This window comes from Tympanuchus pallidicinctus, unplaced genomic scaffold (genome assembly GCF_026119805.1).
Source record: "Tympanuchus pallidicinctus isolate F22 unplaced genomic scaffold, pur_lepc_1.0 scaffold10, whole genome shotgun sequence".
Classification (NCBI taxonomy): domain Eukaryota; kingdom Metazoa; phylum Chordata; class Aves; order Galliformes; family Phasianidae; genus Tympanuchus; species Tympanuchus pallidicinctus.
Genome location: NW_026294619.1, coordinates 17,484,627 through 17,511,268, shown reverse-complemented (window position 1 = coordinate 17,511,268; position 26,642 = coordinate 17,484,627). Strand labels below are relative to the sequence as shown.

At 36.8% G+C, this 26,642-nt stretch overlaps 1 protein-coding gene across 7 annotated transcripts in view; it reads right to left on the bottom strand.

Annotated features, from left to right (window-relative positions):
* Positions 1-26,642, bottom strand: part of ROBO1 (roundabout guidance receptor 1) — a 690,543-nt gene that overhangs the window by 43,422 nt on the left and 620,479 nt on the right. For all 7 annotated transcript variants that reach the window (XM_052666594.1, XM_052666640.1, XM_052666623.1 and 4 more), the window contains 10 exons: positions 22,240-22,364; positions 20,366-20,537; positions 17,993-18,198; positions 13,216-13,297; positions 12,878-13,046; positions 12,611-12,777; positions 8,908-9,029; positions 6,263-6,494; positions 4,822-4,943; positions 1,220-1,391 (listed from right to left, as the gene is read on the bottom strand). In XM_052666594.1, coding sequence (XP_052522554.1) covers positions 1,220-1,391; positions 4,822-4,943; positions 6,263-6,494; positions 8,908-9,029; positions 12,611-12,777; positions 12,878-13,046; positions 13,216-13,297; positions 17,993-18,198; positions 20,366-20,537; positions 22,240-22,364 — 1,569 coding nt within the window. The remainder of the gene's footprint in view (positions 1-1,219; positions 1,392-4,821; positions 4,944-6,262; positions 6,495-8,907; positions 9,030-12,610; positions 12,778-12,877; positions 13,047-13,215; positions 13,298-17,992; positions 18,199-20,365; positions 20,538-22,239; positions 22,365-26,642) is intronic.

Below are 26,642 nucleotides of genomic sequence, written 5' to 3'. Positions count from 1 at the left end.
TTGTGTGCTGCATTCGCAAAAGTCTGCACCAGCTGACGTGATCCAGTGTCAGCGTCATACTGCTGAAACACACCACCCACTGCCTCATTGTGCTCACATTCACTCTTTGGTCTCCAAAACCACTCAGCAAGCGTCTGTGAATGTCAGAATGTGCCATTTTTTTCCACATGGAAGGAAGGACTCAGTGACACACCTTTGTCTCATCCAAGCTTTCATGTCAGATGCCATTTTGTCAGAGTGCTCCTCTGCTGCCTTCTGTCACATGGCCACAAAATGTAAAGGAATATTGGTGGGAAGATTCAACCTCTACTGCCATATCACCAACATCCACCTCTGATGTTGTGGGCCAACATCATAAAGCAGGAGGCATTACTTTCAGAGCAGTGCTTGTACATGTAATTTTACAGCAAATATATTACTTGTTCAGTCCTGTTTTCACACACAATATTTATGTGGTTTTTAAATAAAAAATTCAAGTAACAGGGAAGGTCTACTAGTGATACAAATATAGAAATGAAGTCCAGAACAAAAGACGTAGGGGTTTTTTTTGTGATTATATATATATACTATATGGTGTAATGACAAGGTAACCTGGTACTACCTTATCAGGTAGGTAAAGCAGCATATGACTATACCTAAAATTACTTTAAATGCCCTTCAGTGATTCAACAGAAAAGAAGCCTTTCTCCCAGGTATACCCAAAAGCAATGTCCTTGATGTGCATTTATGACAGAATGTTTAGATTAACTTAAGTTAGGAAGTCAAGATAATTGTAAATCTCCTGGTACCTTTTATTCCTCTACTGGGGAGCTTCCAGACACAGCTGATATTTATTTTTTCTAATGCTAGCAAGCTCCTGGTTTTTTTTGCATCAATATTCTGATCAAGACAAATCACCTCTCTGAACTAAAGTGAGCCAACATTTAAGGATTCATACTCTACATGTTTTATTACACCATTATTAAGCTTGAAATTTCACTTTGATAAAATCAGCAACCAAGAAACAATACTGAATTTGAAGAATCAAACATTTGCACTGATATACTCCTATCTTTAGAATGCAGTTTCAAGACAAGTTTAAAACAAGAAATGCCAAACCCTGCCCATGCAGAGATCAGGTAACATTATTTATTTAAATTGAAAGTATTTCTGATGCCATAAAGGACAAAAGCAAACAAACAAAAATAACTGAAACAGACAGGATTACCAGCAGGCTTACCTAACTGGATAAACTGGGGATCACTTTTCACTCCAGGTCCTGCTCCAGTACTTGCTGCCACTTCCACGCTGTATCGAATACCTGGTACTAGGGAAGGGATGACAACAGAAAAGGTGGAACCATCTACTGTCTTGTTTATGTGGTATCGACTTTCATTGCCAAGGCACCAAACCTGCAGAGAAGTAAGTGTATTGTATGTATAAACATTAAAAATTAAACAGTGAAGGATCATTAGAAGGAAGGTTGACACATTTCCTTCTGCTGGGTAAGATTTAGAATCTGTCACTATTTTAAAATCTGTTTCAGTCATGGTTCAGAGTCGTAGAAATTCTGATTACTGGAAAGCTGTTTCTTGTTCCAAAGAACAGCTCCAAATACTAATATTACTTGATTGAGTTCATCCCAATTCATTCAATCCATGACAATGCTGCTAATAAAGCTAAAAGCATTAGTAATATGGAACAAGTAAGAGAAACCCCTTAACCAAAAATCATTCACGTAAACAACAAAGTAAGAGCATTCAGATTAATGAGTTTGCAATTCTCTTATTAAGGAATCATTCATAAAGCAAGATTTTATTCACTCAAGTGCTTTTCTTCATGACATCAGAGGAGAACAGATACCATGCTGGAATAAAAAGGTTACCTTTTTAAAGAACAAATGGCAGTGAGAGATGAGGATTAATAATATACTATCTTCTATTGAGAGACAATGGGATCATGTCAAATCTCATTTTTTGATCGAAACTTAGAACACAAATCTAAAAAGTTTTATTTGCCATTTTAGAAATCCATTACTATATTCAGTCATATTAAATGACTGGGAAACTGCAGTATTTGTGTGGCAAATGCTTTTAAGGGAATGGCTGAACGCTCAACTGCTATCAAAAGTAGCATAGCAACTAATTTAGGCCTCCTAAGAAAACGATGATTTCTATTCCTTTTTCACAGCTGTATTGCTCTACACTGAATATTTTTTTTAGTTAAATTCAGTAATTTATTTGTAGAGAAGCAAGCTTTCCTGGGAATGTCAGCATTTCTGAACCTGTGCTGACTGTACACAGGAGGGAAGATCGTGCTTTTGACATATGGAGCTTTTAAAAGATTTACTACCCAGATAGTTGTTCTTAATCCCTTGTGCAGTTCTGCTGTTGCGGAGATTGTCAGGTGAGTGAGCTAGAGTTTCACTTGGAGAACAATTGCTAGGGCACTTTCCATGGAGTCCTTTCTGCCTGGATACTGTAAACTTTCTTTATTTCACCATCAGGACACTCTAAGACCCTTTTTCATTCTCCGGATGCCTAGGTTTGAAAAAAGGCTAGTGGGACACTGTGGGGATCTGAAATGTATTTTAAGCTCCTTTGAAATAGAATCCCAACACGGTGCATACAGAACTGCTTCTGTAAAGCGGGTCAGAGCACAGAAAGAGAACAGAAGAGACTCTTTTTATATTCAGATATCAAATACAGATTATTTCGGTCAGAAGGAGATATAATTATTAATAACATTGCTCTTAAATTCTGAAGGATGGTCTAAGAAAATGCTATGATTTAAATAAGAACTTGATAAAGTGAAGAACACGAGATTGAAGTCTGCATTTTGGTGTGAGTCATTTTCACAGAAATTGCTACAATACTACACTTGTACCATAGTGCATATGTAAATAACAAAAATAATATATGATGTACTTTCAACTATGCACTACTTACTTGTAAAAGTGTTTTGTTCTTAGGTGCTCAAACAAATGGGGAAATTTGCAAATTGGGAATGGTAAGTTAAACATCAGGTTGTTCAGTACTTGTCAGTACTATAATTGATTATACATCTAAACAGGCAACTGAAAACTCATTTCCAGAATGTTATGAAGCAGAGGGGAATTCACACTATAACAGACATATCAGTGAAGAAAAAAAGAGTATAAAGAGAATTTCTAACTTCATGCTAGGAATAACCTCTGCTATGGTTTGATTTCTGGCTTTTTCTGTGTGATACTGGCGTTTCTCCAGTTAAGATGGCATCCTTCTTTATACATGTTTCATCTTTTAATTAAGTAAATACACTCTTGCCTTAGACCAAGGTACTTAGAAGATTGAAGAATTCCCCCTCCCCAACACACACACCCATTTTTAGGGGGAAAACGTGAAATAGAAAAATGTCAATTTAAAAAAAAGAAAATTTTACAAGATTTTTTTTTTTTTTTTTTTTGTTAGAAGTTCTTACACATAGATCACTTTTTTCCTCACATTTTTAGAGAAAAATGGTAACTACATACAGCTCAAATAACAACTACATATATATATTCATTGTGTCTGTTTTCTGTCCATGGTGAGAAAACACAATGGAAAATAAGGGCACGCAGACAATAAATGTAGGAGAAATGTGCCAGTGTGCCACCTACTGCTACAGAAGCACTAGGAGACAGTTTGCTCTAACACCTGACAGCTTATTAGCTCTGAATACTGGGAGGTAAGTCAGGTATTATACTAACTCACAAATATGAATTTCCTGAATTTTATTGTTTTGTCCTTACAACCTTAGCATTCTTCTGATGCAGTTTCTTTATGGAAATAGTTCCACCCTTCTGGTTCATTAAATAAAATAATTTTGCAAATACTTTTTTTTTTCTTCTTCAAATTACATTATATATCTGAAACTAAGCCACAAACTCATTTTATTTCTACCAGTTCACCAAGTTCCAAGTTCTGATGTTTTATTGTTCTAAATTTACGATGAAGTGCAGTGATCTCTTCCCTTTTCCACTAATACTAAGGGAAAACAAAATAGCCAAATGAGTTTTTAAGGCAAGGGACACACGTCTGTACTACAGTGTCTCACCTGAAAAAGGAGCCAAGACAGATAGATGATCCTGCCACTCAGTGGCTATTAAAAGTTTATTTCCAATACACAACTAAATATTTAAAGTGTTTGAAGATTGCTTAGGAAAACTAAACTTCAGTTAATTTGTAAAGCAAATTATCTCAAAACAACTTGAACTGGAAATAAATACTGTGTATGTTGCTAAATGAACAACAAATAAATATTTCATAATGTACTCATAATTTTTGAAAAATTATATAGCTTAATGAGAGCTTTCTTCTGTGAAAAATACAAGAAAATTTCTGTACACTTGCTATATTTAGTATTATACAAGAGCATTCTTTACTTGAAAGTTTTCTATTTGACTGCTCAGTTAAAAATAAATTCCTCACATCTTAACACTGTTAGTTATTATCCTTGAGCTTTTCAATTCCTTAGGCCTGTTTATATTTATTATTGCAGTCAATGTCTTTGAGTCACAAAATGGTTCTCTAACAGGTAGGATTCCCTCTCAGCTTATCTATGCATTTCTCAATTCATAACAAAGGCAGGAAAGTAGTCATTTTAACTATCAGTGCTGAACTTTTGTTTTGATTTATAGAGGTGGCTTTAACTGCTTTCTACGATTTAGACAGAATTACTAAGTACAGAATTTGATTCTTCGAAAAAATCATTTTCCAAACCATGTGCTCTAACTTTGCCCAGTAGATGGAGCCAGGCATCCACAAACAACTCACCTATCGGAACCCAGCCAAGACTTTGCCACGGGATATATGAGAGTATTACCTTATATTCTTGAACCATTCCATTCTGGTTATCCTCGGGGGGTGGCTGCCAGGTGACTACAATTGCAGTCCCATTCCCATCATTTTTAGTTACTGAAACACTCTGAGGTGGAGCACTGGGCGCTGTTTTTTTTGGGAGAAAGATTGAATGGTTAAATTTGTCAAATGCAACAGTATGGGGTTTTAGTTTTCTTTTTAAAGGAAAACTGGTTTCTGTACCACAAAAAAATGTATTATTTTACTCCCTAGTTTCTGTTATGTACAATTCTTGCCCAAAGATCACAGATCAGTCTGTATACCTATATTACCTCGTATACAAGGTAAGTGATGTGAACCTACAGGAACTTACAGGCAAGCTTCTAATTTCTGCTGTGCTGTCTCTGTAAGACAGAAAAAGTCAGGCAGGCCAGCGGCCTCTCCAAACTCAGATACCAATTACCTGAACAACACAGACTTGAGGACAGAATTCTTGAATGAGTTTCAAAGCATCTCAGCCATGATCAACAGTATTGAAAGATGAAGTCTGTAAATAGACCCTAGCAGAATGTCAAACCTCAGCTGCTCTACTGTGTGAAAAATAGTGAGCAATACAAACCATATTAAAATCAGGACTGAATGTGTTATGCTTAACAGATTTGTATTTTGAATTTTAAATAGTCTTTCTAAAAACAGTATGCTTAGATGATGCTTGGGATGAATGCAATTAAGCACATCTATTGAACCACCCACAGAAGTAAACAAGAGCTACAGTGTATTTATACCAGGTAGTGAAGAGATAAGGAAAAAGGTATCACATCCCAGCAGAGGCACTGAAATCTCTATTCTGAAGCACCGGCCACATTACAAACTTATTATGCCTGAACTACCAGATGAGCTACAACAAAAAAAACAGCTTTATGAACCTTCTCTTTTTAGCATGCGTTTGAGATGGAAATACATAATTTAGTCCACTATATCTGTTGCCCTCATGCATCTTTTCATTTTGTATTACTGATTGATGCAGATATAAAAGCCTTCTAAGAATGTGGTTTCCATTCCCTCAGCTACAGTGCTTTGATGATTTCTGCGGTGTCTGCTATCTACTCAAGATAGTGATTAGTAAGTGCTTGAATCTGACAGAAGTCACTTGTGACCAGACCATGAACTCAGCAGGGAGGAGTGCACACTGCAGTGAAGATAAAAAGCACATTTCCCATTGTGTGTTGGAGGAGGGTTTTGCACATCCCTCTCTCTCTCTGTCTCTCACACATGGTTCTGAATATTTACTTCGATGTCACCAAACAATTCACTTAATGATCAGTCCAACAGTCTCTTCTGCTGCAGACTGCTGTTCTCAAACAGCACACACTTCAAACAAAATCAAATAACGAACATATCAGAGAAAAGCAGGCCAGAATACTACTTCAAAAAGGAAAGATGAAGACAGTCTGGCTCCTACTTGCCTTCTTCTAGGGTTTTTGCAAATTTCACTTCACTATCTGCTCCTTGAAACTCATTAAAAAAAGGGCGGGCCTTGATTTCATAGTTTACACCTTTCTTCAGCTCTGGAATGATAACGCTATTTTTGGTTGGAGTCCTCACTTCAAAAATTAACCATTCTGACTCTCCATAGGATGCTGGTGTTGGTCGGTAAAGGATTTTATATCCTTGAATATACTGGGATTGCTGGTCCACCTGGAAAAACAGCAGAAAGACACCCATTACAACAATGCATTGTTTAATAATGTATTAAACAATTAGGAATAATTTATAAAACTATTGGGAACTGTGCATGTTGTCTAAAACATTAGTCCTTGGTCTATCCATTTATTTTATTCAAAATAAACAATGCTGAACATGATACAGACTCCTTGAATTACAGTAAAGTACAGGCCTGATTCAAAAGAGCAGTAATATTGATGTTGGTAGAATGGCACCAGTTTCAGTGGATTTATGGAAGCATTAAAGGGGGATAGCAGAGTTGTATAACCCTCGATCTGTGAAATGAACCACCTTTACATTCATGGACAGAATGAATGGAGTCAGAGGAACCCAGCATAGACTTTGCCTATGCAAATCTGCTCTGCAGAATGGAGCAGGAAAGAGGACCAGGACAGGGGATCAATGGCTCTGATGAACACAGATCAAGCGCCAAGTGTGCCGGCTCTCCTGAGGTGTGAAGCCTCTCAAAATTCAGGAAATGAGCACTGCTTTCTGCATGCTTCCTTCTGGAGTAAGTGATTTAAAAGGGCAGCCAACAGGCACTATCTGCATTGCTCTGATGAGACTGGAGGTGTTGAAGGGCAGATTTGCCCAAGTGCTTCCTCGGTGTTCACTGACTCAGTAGGAGCCTCCTCTGCTGGAGGAAAGGGGCTGTTTTAAGAGGGCTCTTAAGATGCTTACAAAATCAATATGGTAATAAGGATGAGACTTGGAAAAATAGATCAAATATAGTCTCGACTGATTTAAAACTAAGGCCATTTTATACTGCATATATGGAGAAAGAAACCTTAATGTAAATTAGGACAGGATTCAATGTGTTTGGCTGTAACCACAGCAGAAAGTTATCTTGCAGAAATTATCTTTTGTGCAGCATTAACAACAAATTCCAATTTCTGATGAATAAGAAATTCCAAATACAACAATAAGAAACCTTTAAAAAGCTGCACCAGATTTTCCCTATTTTCAAAAATCTCACACGGTGATATAATAAAACTATTTACTTGTTATTTTACTCAAAGAAAAAGAGTTTCATTTTTAATAAGCACATAAAGAATGCATGTGCTAGCTAAAGGTGAAGTAATGCTTACATTTAAAATTGCAGAGAAGCCACAGGCCACCCAAGAAACTAACAAAAAACTGGCTGCCTGGAAAAGGTTGTTCTGTAAGTAAAGGTCAAACAAAATTGTGCTAGGAGCCTCAAGGATATTTTAATGTTATTAGTTAAAAGAGGAAATAGCACAGTGCAGGTGGCCTTACCGCAGATAAGTGGGTGCAACACGGCAGATACTACCTTGTGGTACTGAGGAGCCCTGGTCATAGACCAGGACTCCACTGGGCAAGGGCTCTTCTTCAGAGTCAAAATGTCATTGCTCTTACTCAAAATGTTCTGCTGTGGCATGGCAGGGGCTACATCCTGTGCTCTGACTGCCAATAGACTGACATGTTTAGACAGAAGATCTGAAAAGATTTCAAAGCTCAAACTCATTTGATAAATTCCTGCACTAGTGTAACTTTCTCCCATTTTTCTTCTTCATTCTGCATTCTATTTTAAAACGGGTCTTCTTTTCATTCAATTTTATTTTCTTGTTGGTTGTTACTTTAGATTTCCTATATTGTTCTTTCTCTTCATTTCTACCTTTTGATCACCAAATGTCTCCCATAGCAAGACATTTATAATTTTTCCTTCACTGTGGCTCGAAATTTTCATGAATATTTTTCATGTATGTTATCCTTTCCCTTGCTTCAGGACTTCTACAATATTGTTTTCTCACTCTCCCATTTCCCTGTTATACTCTTCACACAACCAACTTCCTTTTTCCTCCTGTCAGAACAACACCAATAGAACACCTCTGAATTGTTATTTATGTCTCTTCTACTTGTACTGCATGCATTCATAGCACCGTGGGAAGAACAGTATATTCAGATGAGGCTATTTTGGTTTGGGTGTGTTTCTCAGTACATAAACAGGATGGAAGAAACACTTTCAAAGATAACTACGCAGTATTTCCCTCCACTGGTATCTGACAGATGGGGAATTACTCATATTATCTCATTAGGGGACTAAATACACTTTCTACTGAAAGCAGTGCAAAAGCTTCAAATGATTTAACCTAAGAAAGCTTAAGATCGATTCTTTAGTATCCAGGAGGATATATTGGGAACTATCACCATACTATAAGCAATATTCTCCATGGGGACAAGAAATATGATAATGTCACAAAGTTCAATGAAGTATGAAAACAAAGCCCCAGTAGAGCTTATTCCAAAGAAAACATTGCCAGCTTCTTAAAAACTATGCAGCTTCTCGAAGAGTGACTTCACAGTGGTCAAACAGCACACTTCAGCAATGCATGTAACTACCTTTATGATGAGGATTTATACTTACTGTCCAATGAACTTCAATCGAGGAGGAAGAAAGGATAGTAGGGTTGTGCAGATGCAGTACGACATCACCTAGCTCTCTCTGCACCTGCTTGTGATCCACACCTTGACTTGTTGGTGGAACATCTGTAATAATTTAAGATTCAATTCTCACAAACATGTAATTATTAAAATAAGTATATATAAATACAAATAAATATATCATAAAACATAGGAAGTTTTCAACAATTAAGTTTATCTTAGGTACTTTACAGAAATGTATGAAAAATCTACAGAAAGTCTTTTCCTGAGTTAATGGTATCAAATAAATGTACTGCACTTTCTTTGACAAAAATAGGATGAAGAAACAGGAGGGAAATGATAGATAAAAAGAAAGAACCACATTCAGGGAGATCTTTGGAAAATGACTACAGCAGTATCTCTTTATTCTTTCCTGCCAGAAGGAGAAAATTTTCTATTGCCCACTCCACATTCCAACAGAGACCACAAAAACTATATGAAAGGGCTATATTGTGAATGCTTTGCCTTCGGGTAAATTAATTGGCAAACTTACTATTTAATTACAAAAGAAACAAAAACTGTAGAAACTAAAAGCAAGTCACATAGCTGAAGTTTCACTCTGATAGGAGGTGACTTCTGTAAACAGAAGGTAGAGCACAGCTGAGTGTTGTCTTGCTCTACTGACATTTAGTCAGCTAAAAGAATTGGCCATACACATGAAGGGACAATTTCTTCTCAAAATAGGCAGCAGGACAATGGAAGCACACTTCTGCATGCAGTGCCTTTGAAAAGAATACTTAGCTGAAATTTAATGACTGTCCTAGACATATATAAAATTTATAGGGCAGTGACTAACAGAGTGTCTCAAATATACATGTACTACAGACAATAGAGGAACACAGTCTCTATACTGATTTCATATGTTTCCCTTTGATCGCTTCATTTTAGGAAATACCATGCTGACCGCAGTTAAAATCACAGACTAGGGAATTCAGTGAATTTACTTAGACTGATTTTTCTTTTCCTAATACAATTCCAGATACAGAGTAATGCATTACATAAACTTTACTCTAGCCTACTACTTTCTCTGTCTGATCTCCTTTAGTGATTAGACAAGATTAGAAAACCTTCAAGGATTCTGTTCTCTGAAGACCTTGGTAAATACCTGTCTGCTCACAAGACAGGCAAAAGAGAGACTAAATAGAAACTGTGTATATATCTATTACAACTACTGCAGTAAGTCCTTGCAGGTATCCTAAAAGTTGAGGTTTTTTTAGATGCTGATTTTAAAGGTACTTGTTACAATTAAACGAAAAAGATGAAAAGCATCCTTTCTGCATGGTAGTTATACTCTAAGTTTTCAGTCTTGTCAAAACAATATTAAAAATTTTGTAAGGCTGCATTAAAAAAATATCAGTGTGAGGACAACTTCTCAAAAATACAGTTCCCATTTTGGCATATAAAACTTATGTCACTTTGCAGTCTTGTCACACAGCTGCCTCAAATATCTGCAAAACAATGAGATCTCTCTGAAGTTAATAAAGCAAATTGAGATTACCATGCAATCAGTAAATGACAAAACTAGCCTCTTAGAAAGGAATGCTGGTTGCATGCAAAACAAAACAAAACAAAACAAAGAAACATCACAATATTACTGCTATATCTATTATGTTCTGCCTAACATTTAACAGAGCATGATTTCTTTAATGCTTTGAAAGCATTAATGATAGAAAATTCTACTTGGAGAGTTGCCTAAATATCAACTTGCTTGGAATGCTACATAAAAGTCAGTTCAGTAATTAGTGATATTTTCACTACTAGTTATAAAAGGCGAGTCATTAATAATATGACTAAAACTATTACTAGACTCAGCAATTTGCAATTCTGTGCTACAGAACTATATACATCATCTATTCTATGTTTTCTTGGTTAGTCTCTGAAGTTTCCAATACAGGGACTGAGAGTGAGAACACTTCAGCATTTTTTAATGTTGGTCAGGTCTAAAGACTGAGATAAGTGAGATTCCTGATCTGGACATGAATTTAACACAAGGCAATAAATTTCTATGAACAGAAGTTAACTGGGAGATTTTTGAATTAATTTACTGGCTCAAATTGAAAACTTGTGGAATGCTACACTGCATAAAAAACTGACCTGTATAGAACACTGCATCCCACCTGCCTGCACGGTAATACATGCTGTTCTTTTAGGCACACCTAGGAATCTGTGTAATTCTTATCTTCTATGCAGTTATAACTACACTGCCTATCCATCCACTGAAATTGTTACCAAGCAGAAATGCATAATAACTAACAGTGGGAACATGAAACTGCCCACTCTCCATAGCAGGAAAATTTGCTTTCAGACCAACTCCAGAACAAATGAAAAGTTCCTAAATGAAGATTTTTTGTTTCCTTTAAGGAACTTCCTTCCAAAAACAAATGTGCTTACTCCTGCAAAGAAAAAAATAAACATACAGCACAAGCATCTGTGCTGTGGATAAGCCAGTGGATCAAATTCTCTACTAAAGCAGGAAAAAAAAAAAAAAAAAAAGATGATGACTTTTGTTACTTTTTCTTTGAAAAAGAATAAATTCTTTTTTTTTCCTATTTAAGAATGAAAATATTTGCACTGGAACAATTCAGGCTGCAAAATTCATAGAATCACAGAATCATTCAAGTTGGAAGGGACCTTTAAAGGTCATCTAGTCCAACTCTTCTGCAATGAATGTGGACACCAACAGCTAGGCCAGGTTGCTCAGAGCCCTATCCAGCCTGCCCCTGGGATGGGACATCCAATATTTCTCTGGGCAACCTGTGCCAGTGCTTCACTACTGTTATTATAATAAACTTTTTACTAAATGTCCTCTGTTCTAGTTTGAAACTATCTCCCTTTGTTCTATCACAACAAATCCCACTAAAGTGTCTAGCCCCTTCTTTTTATAGCCCCTCTGAAGATACTGAAAGGCTGTTCTCAGGTCTCTCTGGACCCTTCCTCCAGGCTGAACAGCTCCAGCTCTCTCTGCTTGAACTTGCACAGAATTATTTCCTGAACACTACCTTAAATACATTTATTTTCTACACTGAATGTGAATTTATTTAAAATTTTGCATAGATAGATTCAGTCCATAGCTGCACTTCAGCTGTAGCTTCAGTCATCGGGTGACTGCTTCAGAAGCTACTACCCAGTTCTTTCACCTGGCTACCTGTAAGCATTGTCTCTCTTCCCTATTGTTTTCAACAGCAGTACTACTGCAATGCTTTCAACATACCGCTGAAAGTTCTTCTTTTAAATTTCTTTCTTTCCTAATTCTGCAGAAGCCAAATTAGATCATATACTGTTTCTAAGTTCTAAGCTTCATTTGGTTCACTGGACACAGTAACATTTTCATAGAATTTAAGGATTTGTGTGATAGCTTCAAAAATCAGAGATCACTTTTGTTGCTAATAAGAGCTATTCTGTAAGACGTAACTATCTTTGGATAAGAGATAATATGGCTCCCTTAGTCAGCACAATATGCTGTCCAAGCAGCTTTTAGAGTTTATGTTATAGGGAAACGCAAGTTTAAACAATGTATTTCACTACCTAGCATGTATCACAGTCAGCACAGATAGCCGAAAGCTAGCAAAATGTCTGCACCTAGTATTTCTCAGTCAATTTGTAGCAGTGACTGAGGACACCTAAAATGTTCAATACTAAAAGCTTACCTTGAGTTTTCACTGGATCAGATATTTGGCTTGGGTCACTTAATCCATACGCATTAGCTGCCCTCACAAGGAATAGATAAATTGCACTAGGCTTTAGCCCCTTCACTGCAAAACTCTCTGTTTTCACATTTTCAGCTACAGTTTGCCAGCTGCTACCAGATGCATGACTAAGGATAAAACACACACAACAACAGGTTAGCATGTGCTTCTTTAACAATATATTATATACAAACTTAAGTACAGCAAGATCACAAGAGACACATATACCTGAAGGCCTCAATTATGTAAGAGGTTGGCGTTGCACCTGAATTCAAATTAGGTTGCCATGACAATGTTACTGTATTTCTGCTGACATCTGTAACCTCGGGTTTTGATGGAGCACTAGGAATCAAGTTTGGGTCAGTCGGTCTTGGTGGCTGCACTGGGACTCCAAATTCTAACAAAGGAGAGAGAAATACTGAGCACAGATAGACAGCGAGCAGCTGTAAGCTAAATGCTATTCACATCTGCACTGGCAATTTATGACAGAGTCAGATAATTACTGCATTTCAATTTTTGACTTTCTTTTATGCATTTTCTCCATGCAGAGAACATAATTGATTTACCTTGGACCTCTATGTAAGCACTCCAGGTAGCTTCGCCACTTGGGGTTGAAGCAACGCAGGTGTACCGACCAGTGTCACCCAGCTGAGTAGGAAAAGAGAAGAATAAATATTTGAAACAATCAGGCACTCAGTGGGCTAGAAAAGTAATTATACCTCTGTACATCTCTCTATGAATATGAATAAATCTTTTAGTCTGAAGAAAACTTTGAACGACAAGCTTCTTACATTAGAAGGAATAATTTTATGTGCTACAAAATGAAAAGGGGTATGTTTCTGAGTATTCTTTAAAAAAGGGGAAATGTTGCATATCCTTGTTTAACACTGCCCATTCTGAAATCAGCATGCTGAAGGCCAAGTCTTGTAGCACTTATTCCTTACTCTGTAGAGTTCTTAAGAAACAAATTGAAAAGGAACTTAGATGATAAGATTCCCATACAATCTTCTGCCTAAATACTGCTATGGGACTTGTCTGGACTGAAGAACTGTAGAGAATGCTGTTCTTAAAACAAAGCTTAAATGTTTCACAAGGCCTTGTACCTATTGGCTTCTTTGTGTATAAATTTCACTCTAAGGCAGACTCCCGCCCAAAAATATCTTCATATGTTATTCTCATTTAGTTTTGAATTATGCCTTATTTGGCACTTAATTCTGTAGAGAGGACCATAATTTAGATGGCTTTCAAGAAGATCACTGACTTTGTGAGACTGCTTTCTAAATTTCTAAAATCATCAAATAAAAACACAGAAGCCAAACAAAAGAAACGAGGTATTATACAACTCCTGTTTATGTGATCAGCAAAATGTACTTTGTATCTTTTTCTACTGGACCTATAGAGCAGCTTCTCGGAGACTGGTGACATGGCAGAGCATTGCCTGTGCACACAGCTACTCCCTTGCAGAAGCTGTGCAATTGAACTAAAAGAGCATTTGCTAGAAATTGTGACAGAATAGGAAGAGATTGCTGTTTTCTTCTCTTAAGGTGATTTCCACTCTCATTTGAAGAACCCAAGGGACACCAGAAGGGAGATTCAGGAGACCAAACACGGAAGGGAAAGCAGGGTCTGGACAAGGAGTGATCCCCTTCAGGTACAGTTTTATTTGCTCCTTGACTCAAGTGAAAATACCCATGGCTCTGTGCAGACCAGCAACAAGGGCAGGTCAGCAACGCCTGCTCTGGCTGCTGCACCAGATGGGCCCATAAGCACTGCACAGTGATGTCACTGTGATGACACATGGGCACCATGGTGACGTTTGAGCCTCTCCCCCTGGAACCCTTCAACAGTTCTTGGGATTTCACTTGCTAGCTGGCAGGGCAAAGAGCAGCTCCCTGCAGAACTGACTGCGAGCGCAAACCACAGTCAGACTGAGACAGTAGGCATTGAAAGTGAGCTGTCTGCATTAGGAATTTCTGCAGACAATTCGGATCCAGAGGGTCCAGCTGTGTCCCCAGGCTCTCCTTCTGGTCATCTGGGTCAGGAAAAAGGAACAGCCTGGGCATCAAAAAATGGATGAAAAGGATGCGATAACTTACCCTCATCAGGAGGAAATCATATATACACCTCATACTTCTGACGAGGAGAGCACATGCAGAGGCACCATTATCTCCACAGCCTCTACTTTTCCTGAGAAACTCTGGATACTGGTTGAAAGCCACCAATTTAAGAGCATTTGGTGGGGTGAGATTGGAAACTGCATTATAATTGACCAAGAAATGTTTCAGATTGAAGTTTTGGGAAAGAAAGGATCTTTGAGAGTGTTTGGGACAGAAAGCATGAAAAGCTTTACTCGTCAACTTAATATGTATGGATTCACAAAAATCCAGCGTGACTCCAAAAGATCTCCATGGCTTCCTGAGTTCCTGGCAGAGGAAGAGGCATTTGTGGCTCAGAGGAAGGTACATCAGTTCCTTCACATGTCAACCAACTCTTATAATATTCTGGTAGAAGAGATGGAGGTTACAATAAAATAAGCCTCAGTAACAGAGGAGATGGGGATGACAGTAAACGTTCTGATCCTAATTTCTTCCTTCTGGCTGTTTGCAGGAATTTTAGAGGTAGCATTACTGAGTACTAGAAATGTGGGAAAAATATATTTGGGTTTTATCCAGTGAGTCTGAGCACATGGAACAGAAAGATAAATAAATGAGGGTATGAAGAGTTTGTTACTTCAACATATATTGCTTTAGTCAGCCTAAGCTGTAAGTTTAAACTTACTGATATTTTAATACCCATGTCTTTATCCATTACAAGTTGAAGTTTCTGTATCTCGCTGTCTTTCAGTCCCAAACTGATCACAGCTCTTCTTTTTGTATTTTCAGTTACTTTGCTACTACAACGCATTCTTCAGGAAAGATCACCCAGAGCTGCTGCAATTCTGCAAGCGCAAAATTGCCCAAAAGAGAAGAGCTGTGGCTCCCCCCAACTCACAGGAAGAACTGAACAAGAGGCCCCCAAGGAGCAGCCCAGATGTCCAGCTCATGGAGGGAACGGCTGCTGGGCCAAAGAGCCTACTGACAGCAGGCACACAGACAGTGCCACCCATGGGGCCTCCTCCAGCCAAACAATTGAAGAAAGATCCTACCCAAGCTCAAACAGGCAATGCAGCAACTCCAGCAGAGCCTGCTGCTGCACCAAAGAGGGAAAAGTGCCAGCCTCTGGCCCCCTCCCTGCTGCCACCGAGTAGCAGTCCCATCTCGAGTGCCGCTTCAGATCTTCTGGCTTTCAACACTCTGCCCTTCAAGGCACCGACTTTTACACCTCGCTCAGTGTGGCAGGCATTTGCCCAGCCCCCACAGGAATCTGAGCTGCAGGATCCTGGGGCTGCCCTGCATTATTTCAGCCAGTGCTTTGCCATGGCCATGTTGGCAGCAACATCAGCTAACTGGGGGGCCTGGGCAGTCCCACACTGCCCAACATGCACCTGTAGCTCCCACGAAGCAGCCCCGCATTGCCCAACATGCATCTGCGGCTCTGACAGAGCAGATGCAGAAGAGCAGCCAGCACCCTAGCATGGAGCCCACTACACAGAGCAGGAACAGCAGCACCCATTTATAGGTTTATAACTTCATACTTCGTAGAGAGATATTTCTGGTAATAGGATGTTAAAATAATAAACCCTTTCTGTTGCTATGTCCTTTTCATTTACTCATTCAGGTTAAATCTCAGATCACACTCATATTTGTCTTCAAAAAGAAATAGAAACAATTGTTCTCTAACATCAAGTTAACAGTTTTCTGTAACAATGAGGATCTAGACACTTAGCCATAGAGAATAAAAGATTGGATGATGTTTGCATGCTGCATGCACTGAGAATACTCTTCCTAATGATGACTTCTGAGGGAAAGTAGAGATTAATTAAACAGCAGCATTTTAATTATTGAAGACTCAGAAAGAGAATGCCACCTTCGTAGGATGACTGCTCACAAGATACTGCTCTACACTGTCAGGCAACAATAACTCTTGGTTTAATTTCTGGGCTAACATTTACCAAGGGTCTGACAAACCAAGTGCTTTGCAGGGGTCTTCTCTGGAAAATCAGAGAACACTGTTCAGAAGACCTGCAATAATATTTGGCCTTCCTTGTTACAGAAAGGGTATAATGGATATAAATTTGATAATTGTCTTAAAATTTAAAATTTCATTTATTGAACATCCTCAGCACTATGCATTATACCAAGAAGGCAGTGCAAGAAACAACTGAAGACAGCATAAGGCAGCATTGCTACAGATTCACTGCTGCTTTGGATCCCTTCATAGAATCATAGAATTGCTCAGATTGGAAAAGACCTTCAAGATCATCAAGTCTAACCATGACCTAACCGTACTACCCTAACTCTAACAATCCTCCTCTAAATCATGTCCCTCAGCACCATATCCAGAAGGTTTTTAAACACATTCAGGGATGGTGACTCCACCACCTCCCCAGGGAGCCTATTCCAGTGCTCAACAACCCTTTATTTTTTGTGATACCCAACCTAAACTTACCCTGGTGCAACTTGAGGTCATTTCCCCTTGTCCTGTCACCTGTCACCAGTGAGAAGAGACCAACCCTGCTCTCAACCACTGTAACTTGTAATTGGTAACAGAACAAGTCTAGCAAACGTAATAAAGCCATGTATTTGGCCTAATTTTAAGAATTAATACATTTTAAATCACATGGAAGATAACAATTAGTAGGCAAAAACTTAAAGCATTTTAAAGTATTTTCCATTTCACTAGGCATGACCAGCAATACTGACCAGGAAGATCAGGAACTTGCTAGAATTCCCTACGAAGCCATGTATGTGACAGGCATTAACCATTTTAAGCCAGGGCTATACTATGTTTATCAAGTAAATATGTTTTGATTGGAAAAGTCATATTGAAAAAACTGTGAACATACTCTATAAGTACATTATGCTTAAGCAGAGGCTTTCTTCATAAACATTTGAAATAATTAGATCATTTTCATCTGTTGGTGATGAAATCCAAATAATATAAGCATTCATCTTACTGAAATACAAGTTTTACTTCTTCCTTCATGTTTTCAGTAACAAATAATTCCCTTATTACTTAAAAGCATTTTTCCACTTAAAATAATAGGCCCTAGGCTATACAAGCCATGGTGTAAAGCTTAAAGAATGAACCATCTGAAAACATGAAATATCAAATACTTTAATACAATTACTTAATATTTCATTAATTTTAAATGTAGTATTTCCAAAATGAAAAGTAACCTGAAGAGAAAAAACAGATAATAACAAAACTCTACACAAAAGAGGGTTTATCAGTTCAAGCTACCTTGGCATATCGGATCTGTAATGCTCCAGTCTCCAACTGCTTGATGCGAGAGTCCTGGGTAGAGATCAGGGTCCCATCCTTTTTCCAGAGGATAGTGGGTGTTAAAGTGCCTGTGGCCACACAGTTTAGTACTAAAATACCGTCTACAGCTACAGTCTGATTCACAGGACCCTGTCGAATGACAGGGGGAGGCCGGTCTGCAATCACTGCCAGAAGAAACAACAGGAAATAGATTTCTGCGACTGGAAGCAATTTTCTAATCATCTAAGCAACAGCAGTTGCTTGAGGCTTTGAAACAAACTAAAGATAATTAAACAAGTAATTAAAGTTGGAGGCATGCATTATTCAGGGCATAGTGCATCATAATGATGCACAGCTACAGAATTTATAATGATACATAAGACATTAATTTCAGAAGGGAAAGAAGAATTACATATTACATAGGCATTCCGTAATTGCAGTACCTTTGTAAAGTGATAACAAAATGAGAAAGGATTTCCCAAATTTTTGGAATGCACAGTTTTCACCTTGTTCATTTTTTTTTTTTTTTATTTTTTTTACCATGCAGCACACCTGTACAACAGAATACTTCCAAGATTCAATGATAGAGATTAAAGAAGTAGGCAGACATGGAACAAACTGGCAAATACCTAGGATTTTTTCTTTTCCTCAATACTGTGAACCATCAACTTATCTTTGTGCTGTTTCCTAACTGGGAGATGCCTTCCAGTACACTAAACACAAAGCTAACAAAAGTACTACATCAAAACTTTTCTGCTAAGAAGTATTTTTCAGTAGTTTCAGATTTCCAGTTCTATTACAACTTCATCTGCAATACTAGCTCTAAACCATAAGGAGAAACCCACAGCGTGCTCGCAATAGTTTTAGTGCATCTTGCACACAGTGGAAATGAAATGGTCTTGATATGTTATTTAATAACTATGCAAAGAAAGGTATCAATAAAGTAATTTCAGTATTCATTGAAACAGGAATGACCTTTTTTTTTTCCCCCATCATTCAATGGGCAATCAAGAAAAGAAGTAAAACCTGTATTATTGAGTGACCCCCTCTTACCTGTTCAATTCAACATGACAGGGGCTGTTGATTCAAAAGTAGCCTAACTTTAAATGACATAACTGCCTAGCAGTGTCATTGGGGGTTGGCGTAACTTAAAAGCTAGTTTGGTTGCTGAAATATAAACCTGAAATTCTGAATTTGGGAACATCAGATAGTTCTAGGTTATTTTCATACAGGGTGTTGGCACTGTTTTTTTTTTTTTGGCTAAGTTCCAATTCCTGTAATTTCATTTGCATGTTCAAATGACACTTGACATTTTTAATTGCTCAACTTACCTTTTACTTCTTGTCCCAACCTGTTGTAATGCACTGCAGGGCACTGTGAAGCCACTATTGTCTTTCTCATCAGAGTCAGCCAAACTAAGCTCACATAGTTTATATCTAACTTTGACAAGTTCCTAAAAAGCTTTGTAGATTCAAATACTAGGAGGCTGTACATGAAGTCTGCATATAATTTTTCAAATAATTTTCTGAGCAACAGGTTTTTTCTTTGGACTTATGCTTTGGTTTACTATTAATTCTATTTAATGCTAAATAAGTAGTTCACAAAGTGGCTAGCAATAATCATCCATGGTAGGATGTTAATATAATGCCAAATGTCAAAAATGTATTAAAAAATGCACACCAGAAATGATATGGATATGCTGCTGTTCATTATTGACCTACACCAATTTCACAGTATCTTTGCCTCTCTTTTCCTACTTCCAGTAGCCACCTTGCTGACTGATCTACGTTCTACAGCTGAATTTAACACTTGCAGTAATGTTTACTGCAGCCTTTTCTTCTTAATTTTTGTTCCAACTCCCCCTATAAAGAAATGCACGATAATATGCATTTGTATGTTGTTCTACTGACCCCAATTCAGATTGAATTTGTTTCTTTACTAGAACAAGGAAAAAAGTGAAATAAATGGAGATACTAAGTGAAGAGACATGGAGTAGTAAGGGTTAAAGAGCTAGGCAACAGAAATCCAAAAATAAGCCAAACCTAACTGGGGAAAGATTTAAAAAAAAAAAAGGCAAGATAAATTAACTGACAAAAATCCATACTCTGAAATATATTTATTAAATAAAATATGCTGTTACACAACAAAATGGTAAAACACAATATCCAAAATTTAAAGTCATGACAGAGAATACCCCAAACAGGATTTTTAGGCTCAAACAAAAAATGCATGCAATATGTGTTTATGTAAACCAGATACTAAAATAGTGTCACATCCTCTCACTGATATATTTAAATAAAAATAAAAACTTGGAAAAGACAAATTAAAAAAAAAAAAAAGAGGTATCATTACCATCAGTAACTTCCAAGTAGGCTTTTGTTATAATGCTTCCTGCAACGTTTAAAGTCTGGCAGATGTAGTATCCAACATCAGATCTCTGCACATTGGTGATGGTGAGGTCTCCTGTCTGTGAAACTGAAAATCGGCTGGATGACTGAGGGGGCTGGTATGAAAAAAGCAGATTCTAGAAGATGTTTAGGAAAAAGAGTTAAAAAGGAAATGTTAAATAAATTCAAACATCAATAATCTTAAATATACATAAATAATCATATTATACATAAAACATTTTGCTCTTCATATCTTAAGTGTGACTATACACAACAAGAATAGCTTTTATAAGATTTTTTGGTGATAAAATAGATGCACATTTGTATGTCTTCTGGGATTCCTCTAATAATCTCTGTAGTCAGTACTGGGCTTTACACAAACTTTAATAGGCACTAGCAAAGACTTAGTATGTACAGGTGCCACGATGGTGCAAGCAACTGTGGCAAGCCTAAAAAGTTTGCTTCAACATCTTTTTTAGAGTTTCAACGAGGATATTCCATTTATTGCATTTCAAATGCAAATACTTGTTTACTTATTTGGACTATAGCTTTCAACTTCCAAAGTATGGAACAGTTTGTTGTTTTTTTTTAAAAGAGATGCTGCTTGGGTTTCTGTAATCATAGTGTCTATATTCCATAACAAACCTTGTAATACATAATTTAATCTTAAGCCAGTTTCTAGTTAGATGGATAGTTTTGGTATGAAGAGCATGGTATTTTACCAACAATGGTCTGAAATCAAGCTGCAAACAAAACAGTAAGTCTGTTAAATCAAATATTGGTTTAAAATTTATACCTTTGGCTGAACAAGGCTACTTCTCATCTCCTTGCTTAACTTAATTTTGAATTTCCAAAAATCGTCTGAAAGAATGGTGCACTAAACTTTATTATTAATCTACCTTATTATTAGCAAACCCCAGTCTACTGACCTCCTTCTCCATTTCCTCCATTCACTAAAAGTGGTCACCACTCAAAGCAGTGAAAATTAAGTAAAAAAAAATTATGTACTAAACAACTGTTTGCAAAGAAATCTAGGTCATACAAAAATGTAAATAGTACCAGCACACTTATATAATTAGAGATTATCCTCTGAATTTGCTTACTAGGTTTGTACTTACGCATTTAAAGAGACACATTCAAAAAAAGAATATTTTGCATCACATTCCTTCTTAAAACTAAAAACTGTGATTTTTTTGCTATACATTATATTTCATTTCATTCAATGACTTTCAAGATTCTTTACAAAGAAGCTGGAAATCATTTTTCCCTCACATTCAAATAAGGAAGCTGGGAGAAAAAGTGTTCTCTTCAGGTGAGACCTGTGAGCCAATGGACTCTGGAAAAACAGATCTCCTTAGTTCCAAGTTGTTGTCCTATTCAGGTAATGATTAAGATAAAGCAAACCATTTATTTACCAGATTGAAATATGTATCTGGCAAACTAATATCTGCATCATAATAAGCCAAATTTTCTGAAAATGTAGGTGTATATGGGAGTTAAAGCAAACTTTGGCATTAATAATCTTTTTGTCTCTTGAAATTTCTTCCTGGTATGTATTTCTATTTCATGGAACATTTCTACTTGCTTCATGAATTTATTTTTACATTTATGGAGAAAACTGGAGACTAAACAAAACCCAGATATTCTTTATAGAAAAGTTGACATCACGTAGCATTAGGCACATTAGCATGTGCCTTAGAAGTAGAGAAGAAATATCAAACATCTCCAGGCTCTGGAGCTATTTTCCACAACCTAAATACAAGAATTTAAGCATTTTTTCACTTGCATAATATCCCTTCAAGAAACTGCCAGAAAGAATGAGCAGGAGGTCTGCTTTACCTGACTCCCCTCCCTCCGCCAAAAGATGGCTGGCTGAGGGTTCCCAGTTGCTTCACACTGGAAAGTCACTGTTCTTCCCAATGCAGCTACCTGATCACGAGGCTTTACGACAAACTGTGGAGGCTCTGAAAAAAGAAAACATCATTAAAAAAAAATAACTGCACTACAGTCAGAAGACTGAAGCTAGCTTATGTGAAAGCCATGATTGTACTTCTGACTTTAAATGGTGTGTACTACAGCATTCAAGTGTCTTCAACATGGAGAGACAGGACCAAGACTCATCAACCTCTAACAGTCACAGCTTCATCAGCACTCAGACTGCCTTTGCTGTTTCTGAATTCTGGCTGCACACCATTTGATTATTACTAATGGCCAGCAGTACAAGAAATTAAGTCCCACAGACTTAGTGAGATAACTCCCACAGCAACAAACACCTATTTGAACAAATCAATTAGAATTTGGTTTCTAAGAGAAGGGAAAGGCCAGAAGTCACATCTGAGAAATATCTGAACAACTGGCTAGCCCACAGCCCACATTTTGTTAAGGGCTGTAATAAACCCTGTTTAGTAATTATGAATTCAGGTTTACATGTGCAAAAGTCATCATCGATTTACGAGAGAAAAAGCCTTTCATTGTTTATGTAAGAGACTTCTGACGCAGTTGAGGTCTCAAAATTTTTTCAGCTTAACTCAAAAGCCCTTGAAATACTATTTAACAAATGATAACCATTTTAAAAATCTTCAATTCAATTACTGAAGAGGAATGAATTTAAGGCAACAGCAGAACTGCATGTTTTCCTCATTTACATAGGCATGGGCATGTTCAAACAAAATATATATGCAAATGAAGGCAAATTTGAAACATCTGCTCAGCCTAACATTATAAATAGTGCCAGCATTGTTCAAACTGATTTATACAGACTTCAACAACCACTTCATCCAGTAGTAAATAGAATGTCAAAAAATTATGTCAGTCACCTTGAAAAAAATTGGTATAGTTGACAGCATTAGTTACATTGTTGGGTCTAGCACAGGAGAATAAATCCAGCTTTGTTTTAGGCTGTTCACTCTCACTCCTTTAATAATGTGCACTAAATGAAAGTCCGTTTACTTAGTGTCTATTCAGTTCCAATGTCTTCTGATCATCTGTCCAAACCCAATTAATCTCCCTCTCTTGTTTGGGTTGAGAATAATGCAGATGCTTTGAATTTGACTTTAATAACCTGACTGTTTTTATTTTTCCTTTAAGACATCTTTGTATTTAAACGCTTTTCTTCAGAAGGGGTGCAAATTATGTCTTTTGAAGATGCTCAATGTGTTTAATTAAAATCAAGTAACTGAGACTTCTACTGTTACTCTGAATTCATTCAGTATTCGCTCATAAAATTCTTTCTAAAAAAATTGCTTTCAGTGTTCAAGTGAGCCAATACTTGCAGTTATCTGCTCCTCTTTGCCTGTGTCTCTTCTCTCTACAGAGTTCAACGTAGACTATACTGTTCCTATCACTCTCTTGATTTGAGGGAACTTTTAATGCTTGACATACTTGTATTTACATTTAGATGTAAATGCTGCTTTTCCCAGGTTTATCTTAGATAACAAACTACATCATGTTAAGGTGTAATTGAACTACAACAATTGGCAAACTTCAAAACATTTAGCTCTGAAACATTCAGTCAATGTCTTGGAGGGTGATATGGGAAGATTCTGACATGATAGCATGTTTAATTTAGAATGGAAAGTGAAGCTGTTGGGGGTTTACCAGTGGGTTGTAAGGTGTGATTGAGAAAATGGAGATGAGGGTGAAGCACCTTCATTATGCTGTTGGAATTCTAATAACAAGAATAAATTTAGCATACAGTTAAATAAAGGTTTGTCTGGTTCTGTACTCGTTTGTGACACAATACCACTCAGAACAGAACCAAAAGTTTCTCAGTTCTGTGCTAGTGCATATGATTTATCAGGTTGAAGACTGTGCTGAACTTGAGAATAAATACAGTTGTATGCACATACAAACAGCTGTCATCACTGGAGAAATAGCTGAAAGCCTGTGATTACAGTACCTGAAGATTACTGTTCAAGGACTACTGAAAACAAACAAACAAAAAAGATGGAAAATGTAGTTTCCCAGGTAACCATGGTAGAATTTATGAAATATGAATCAGTATATGCCTCTATGTATTACTCTAAATATGCATTTCACATGCATATTATTCAAAATATTTATGCATACGATGCATATCTGTAGTCTTCTAAATCTATTCCTGTTGAAGTAAATAATGGAAATCCTATTCACTTCAGTTTCTGAAGAATTAAGAGAGGGTTAAATGAAACTTTCATAAATTCTCCTTATTGTTTTTCCTGCACTGGAAGCAATTTCAACAGAATTTTTTTTTAAATTCAGTTTGCTTTCACACCTTGGGTCACACAAACAAGTGACTTATTATGAATGTACTATAAAAGATGATGAGTTAATAACCCACTTAAGGAAAATATTTCTATCTTTGAGACCTTTCAAATAAAAGTAATTTTCTTTTGTAGAACACAAGTTCAACTAATGCAGGCACTGATGACAGAAGACATTATGACTGGAATCACCATATCACATACAAACAGAAAAGTTAGCAACCCATTACCTTTCTCTTTGTCATTAAGTTACCCATACTTCATGCAGAATTTATTCTGTGCGATGTTTCTTGTCAATAACAAGTAAAAGATGGGAGTTGATTGGTTGAAGGACATGGAAGGGAATGGATGGGAAGGGGAGATGTTCCCGTCACAGTGATACGATGATTAGAAGATGGCCAATAAAATTTCAACTTACCAGACACAACTAAAAACAAAAACAAAACAAAAAGAAAACATGGAATAAATAAAATTGAATAGACATGAAACAAAGCAAAGAGTAAAGCAAAATTTAAAAAAAAAAAAGAAAAAGAAAAAGACCTTTGGTAAGGACCTTAGAAAGTATGCATATATTCTGTTACATGAAAAATAGGTTAAAAATGCTGAAACACAAATTTTCTATTTTATTTTTACATAGATCTCTCAGTCATACTGAAAGCAGGCTGGAAAGTAAAATAGGCAACATACTAAAATAATGGTCAGACAACTTGGGCTCTTTCCCAGATCCTTCCATTTCTTGTGGGACCATTGAGAAAAACTTCTTTTTAAAATATATTATTATTTCTTTGCATGGTAAAATTAGCTTGAAATATCCAGTAAACATCGATTTGCAACATTGCTGAAATGGAACACTGACATTTATACCCCTTTTAAAGCATAGAAACATCTACAAATGCAAAATGCTTTTCTGAGGCTAACAGCTATCACAACTGAAGCTCACTCAAAAATTAACAAGATGCTGAGGCATTTACCCTCCACGCCAATCTTTTCAGTATAAAATTGCTGTACCAAGGTCAAAATGCTCAGTATTAAACTGCAAATGCAAAGTAAACAACAATTGAAATTAATTTATAAATGATTCTTAACCTTTCTTTTCCTACTAAAAATCCCAATTTCATGAAAGTACTCAAAAGTTGAGATCTGTCATGAAGCACTTTATTTCTCAACAGAAATCTTCTAGTGGTAAATTATCTAATAGTAAATGACAAAGATATTGGGAGGCTATTTTCACTTGTAAAAAGAATCCTGAAAAAAGTTCCAACAAGAAACCACTAGTTGAAAGAGCAGATTCAAAATAAAAAAATGTAAAAATAATGCATTGCTCAAATATACACAGATACTGGCAAAAGAGAATATAAAATTAAATAAGCCTTTCAACACTTGGGTCCCTTTAAGTTGAGAGTAAAAAAACAACTGTTCCACTTATATATTGAGTGTATATATACCATCCGCTGATAAAATGTACAGAGGAAACCAATAATATCCACTCTGTCAAAATTCATTAGACATGTAGAATACTGGCTTACAGTTCAAATAAACACAGGACTCCAGGTGTAAGAGAATCAGCTATTACTCTGGAACCTGGATCACGTCAAGAAGCTGCAACCAAAGGTGTAAAATCCTACTCAAATAGAGATTTATTTTTTTCTGTTATTAGTGGCATTTTTTTAGGACACAGTCCCAAACAGAGGAAGTCAAAATGCACATTTTTCAAAGTTATTATTTCTAATTTAAGGAATCTTGCAGTGTGCTTTAAAAATCTCATTCAACAATTTAACGGAATCGTAAGCCATCTTAAAGTGTGTGAGTTCAGTATTTCTCCAAGAGAAAATCAGTGTTTTTTCTCCAAGAGAAACTCTGCTCGGACTGTCCTGGCCAATCTACAATTCATATGAGGGGTGACCAAGAAATGATAGACAAGACTTCCCAAAAGCAATATACCTGTCCCCAGGACTGAGCTCCTAGCTTCTTCACCATGTGTATTTATCTGGCACAATAACC